This window comes from Kryptolebias marmoratus, linkage group LG15 (genome assembly GCF_001649575.2).
Source record: "Kryptolebias marmoratus isolate JLee-2015 linkage group LG15, ASM164957v2, whole genome shotgun sequence".
Lineage (NCBI taxonomy): Eukaryota > Metazoa > Chordata > Actinopteri > Cyprinodontiformes > Rivulidae > Kryptolebias > Kryptolebias marmoratus.
Genome location: NC_051444.1, coordinates 22,213,800 through 22,218,221, shown reverse-complemented (window position 1 = coordinate 22,218,221; position 4,422 = coordinate 22,213,800). Strand labels below are relative to the sequence as shown.

The 4,422-nt window shown below is 41.2% G+C and overlaps 1 protein-coding gene across 1 annotated transcript in view; it reads left to right on the top strand.

Annotated features, from left to right (window-relative positions):
* Positions 1 to 1,345: 1,345 nt before the first annotated feature.
* Positions 1,346 to 4,422, top strand: part of zgc:153993 (uncharacterized protein LOC767645 homolog) — a 10,259-nt gene continuing 7,182 nt past the window's right edge. Inside the window, exon 1 of the mRNA XM_017419551.3 lies at positions 1,346 to 1,609. Within this exon, the coding sequence (XP_017275040.1) occupies positions 1,540 to 1,609 (70 nt within the window). The 5' untranslated portion in view covers positions 1,346 to 1,539. The remainder of the gene's footprint in view (positions 1,610 to 4,422) is intronic.

The window sequence follows — 4,422 nt, the reverse complement described above, 5'->3', positions numbered from 1 at the left end:
GGCCAACATTTCTATAAATCCTTTGTTTTTATTGGTCTTCAGTAATATTCTAATTTTCTGATATGATGAATTTGAGATTTTCATTTGTTGTCATTTGTAATCATCAAAATTAAACGAAATAAACATTTGAAATATATGAGTTTGTATGTAATGAATGAATATAATATACAAGTTTCACTTTTTAAATGGAATTACTGAAATCAATCTACTTTTTCATGATATTCTAATTTTATGACCAGCACCTGTACAACATCTAGCTGCAGCAGTAGAGACTGAAAATTGGCAATAAAATTATAAAAAGTTATTTCTTTCATATACAATCAGCTGTAAAATAGAAATGTAAAAAAAATATTTGTTTAACAACTGAAAAGTGTATCATTTATGAGCATGGGAAATAAACTGTAGGGCCTGAGACGCAAGAGCATCAATTAAAAAAAAGAAAAGAAATAAAATGAAAATTTGAATATTATAAGTGTTGAGCAGAAACCTTGTATCTCCATAAATGCAACTTTTCAGGAAATAGAAATAAAATACATTAAAAAAAATAGATAAACTGTGTGGTCACAGATTAACAAGCTTTTCTGTTTGTTTGTTTTGACACTGTTCATTGGTTAGCCATCCATAAAACCACAGGCAGATGAGAAGAGTGAGTGGATGAGTTGTTTCAATCAAAAACATCAAAATGATGAAAAAAATTGAAATACAAAGCTTGCGCCCAACAGCCATGCTATTCAAAAATCTCCACTTTGTAAAGCGTTTCGTCAAAAATATCTCACTTTTCTCACCAAGCTCCATTGCGTACAGACAGAAGTTGCAACAAAAAAATAAAACAAACCAGGAAATCCAATAACATGTCATAAAAACAAGGAAAACATTAAACATCTACTTTGGCTTTGACGCTATGTCAAAACTCCGAGATACCCTGTGGTTTATTTATTTTTACTATATTGGCCGAAATGGGCTTCCGTACTTCTTGCTGGATAAGCAGGCTGAGTCCACATCCTTAAATGGTCAAGTGGCGGCGGCGTGACTTTCCTCACATCGGTGTGTTGCTGTTTTTTCTTTGGAGCTTTTTAGGCACATTATGAGAACGTCTCAGCCTGTCTTGTTTGTGTGTAAAAAAATACAAATAAAAAAATTGTAGAATATTTACACACGTGTGTAACTTCACTCAGTCTTCCCCCCACCATTCAGAGTGATGGAAACAGTACAGCTGGATTATCGGAATAATACCGAGTCACTTTTTGTTTGAACATGAATGACATATTTCCTTTTTACCAGGACTGACGGTTTCACTGACTAAAACTGTTTCTGGGAAAACCGAGGCGTGTCATGACCCGGTTGTTACGACGCTTCCGTGTAACTTCCGTGTTGAATGGAGGAAAGAAAAACAAAGTTGGAACAGCAGTGAGGAGGACTCATCCCGTCTGTACTTTTCTTTTTGTCCGTCTTACTCTGCCGAGAGTGCGCCACGCTTCGAAAGGGGAGGAAAACAAAAACCCAAAGAAGTTTTAGAGTTGAAAAAGAGACATTAAAGTCATGGCTGACGGCCGAGAAAAGGACAGAATGGAGGACGAGCAGGAACCGCGGGGCGCCGAGGGTGGAGAAGGTACGTGAAGCCGACGCCGCTCACTTTGTCCTTCACTTTGTTTAAAGTACGAAAAACACAATAAGCTAAACGTGTCTGGACGAAATGTACACCTCTTTGTAACTTTTAAGGGAAAGGATCGTTATATTTAAGTAACTTTTATCCCCCTCTAGTTTCTGCCTCTCAAGTATTTTTCCCCACACCGAGCCGGTGTGTTTGTCTGAGAGTCGACAGACAGGTTATCATAGAAAGCAGCGATACCGCCCGAAACTAAACCACTGAAACGTGTCTTATGCACCGGAAGGGCTCCCCGCTTCAAAATATAAACACACATTTGGAGGAGAGCGGAAAACGTGCCCCTAAAAGTTGGTACAGATGAACTTGGGACTCGCCAGCAGACTTGAGCTTCCTGTCCGTGTGTGTGTGAGGGCCGAGCTCCTTTGATTAATGATTGGGATCAGGTGTGGGTGGGGTCAGCCGCTGTAGGTAAGCCAATCAAACTCCCAGCTGCAGCACCTGTGGCCACGGGGCCGCGCAAAGGGATGATTGACAGCTGCTCCTTGAAAGCAGCACCTAAGGTGGGCGTTGGGAGGAGGAGGAGGAGGAGGAGGAGGAGGAAAGCAACGTAGACAGGAGAGAAGAGATGTGTTAGTGAGTCTGCATCTGTCTGTCTGGTGTAGTGATGGGAACGGCAGCTCCTTTGAGTGAACTGAATCACTCGAATCAGTTCATTAAAATGATTCGTTCAAAAGATTCGTTCACCGAATCCTTCAGTTCACACAGTTTATTAGTTAGTCAGCTGGTTAGTTTAGTTTATTTCTTTTGTGCCATACACCATTAATGGTGCCCAGAGCCCATGGGCTTATAAGACATGCAAACATATTTCAAAGCATCCTTCAAACAGAAACGGATCACGCCTCGGCTGCAGTATGTTTTTTTTCTGCACATGTGTGAATCAGCAGTTCGTTCAATGGTACGGATCATAGACAAAGAGAAAATAAAATATAATATGTTCATCTTACTTGTGAAAAAGTTATCCCCCGAGCCCTGACGTCAACAGTCCGTCGATTTGAACAGAAATAAGCTGCACAGTGCTGAGGCATCTTCTTCTCTTTGGGTTTAACCAAATAAGAAGGATGACCGCTCCAAGATGGCGGCTGTATTTCCTGCGCCCCTGCAGCCCATTCGGGGTCAACTCTTTATGATGTCTATCACATCTCGGCTGCAAAAAAAAAAAAATCTTGGCGGCATACATTGTTTCTGTGGATGCGCAAATCATCAGTACCTGAGTAAATCCCGCCCTGCCCGCACGGCGCACGCTGCTGTGTCATTTAGATTTATGTCATGAGTCACAGAACGCGGAAGTTCCACTCCTGCTGAACTCAATGGAACTAAGTAATGAACGAATCAGGGAATAAAGTGGTTTGGTTCAGTTCGTTCACTCAAAAGATTTGTTCATTTGAACGACTCGTTCATGTACGACACAACACTAGTCTGCAGCTGTTTGTCTGATGAGATTAAACTAAACTTCAAGTTGAGGGTTTGCTACATTTAACCTTGTATCTCACTTACGGGATAAAGACACTTTATAAAATAAAAGGTGTATTTACCGGTAAAAAGGGTGCGTAGTAGTGGAAATTTGTTAACTCTTGAATAAATGAAATAATTTACGAACTTGTAGTGTACGTTTTCTCTGTGAGAGTACAGCTCAAGCAGTTACAACTTCAAGAATTACTAAACACAAAGTAAAGTGCGGTTGCAAATACATTATTTGTTTTTGAGAATATGAATATAGCTGTGGTCATATGTCAGTGAGTCACAGGCTTAGGGTGGATCGGTATCACTTGTTATACGTGCATTCCTTCAACCCAATAGTGCCAAGTTGACGAAGAAACAATGGCACAAAATCAGGTTTCCTAGCGTATCCTTCGCTCCTCTCCAGACGGGTGTTGAGTGTGAAAGGCGAGCACAGGCAGGGAAGATGACAGGCATGCATCTGATCCGAGACATCCCTGTCTCAGGGCCATTGTTTTGAAACCATTTATTAAATCTGACGTGTGGCACAGCTCCGTCGTGTAAACAGGTTTGTTACATCATTCCTCACATATCTACACGGGAAGCTGTCACATGCAGGTGTCTGTGGCGAGCAACAAATATGCAACCTGCTACCACTTGTTTGCATCCTTTCTGTCTCTGCTGTCATATAATTACATTGTCACAACAGTTTACTTCCACATGAAGCTGCACTTATTTACACACATTTTTCTTTCTTTTAGCCTGTTGGTTAGAGATACTGTCTGCTGTGGTGAACAGTAAACAGGGTCTAAGCACTTATTTTTCAGTCAGTTATACCTCCCTTTATATCGTTTCCATTAGTTGACTGCAGATGACCTGCTCCTCTGATAAAGCGAGATTGACCAGCCTGTTAATGGTTCGCTGGTTTTTACTCCCCGTTGTTAAGCATCAGATGAAATAAGACAGTTTGCAAATCCTTCCGGTCCGTTTTTTTTTGGCCAAAAACTGTACGACAGGGCAGTTACACCCAACTCCCTGTCTTGACAGTATGTCATTTGCAGGGCAGCCTGTTTTTTTTTTTTTTTTACATTATCACTCCTATTAACATACGTGTATGTTTACAAGCACAACAGCTTGAGTCAATTTAATTTTTGGTCAGCGTGGGAGATAGTTCCTTGTCGTGGCTAAATTAATTTTCCATCTGTCTGGGTCCCCAAACCCCCCCTCCCTTGGGCTTTGTCCAGTGGATGTCTGGCCCCCTACTTTTTCTAAATGGCTTCCTCCTCCTGAAACATTTGAACCCCCCCCCCACCCCGCCC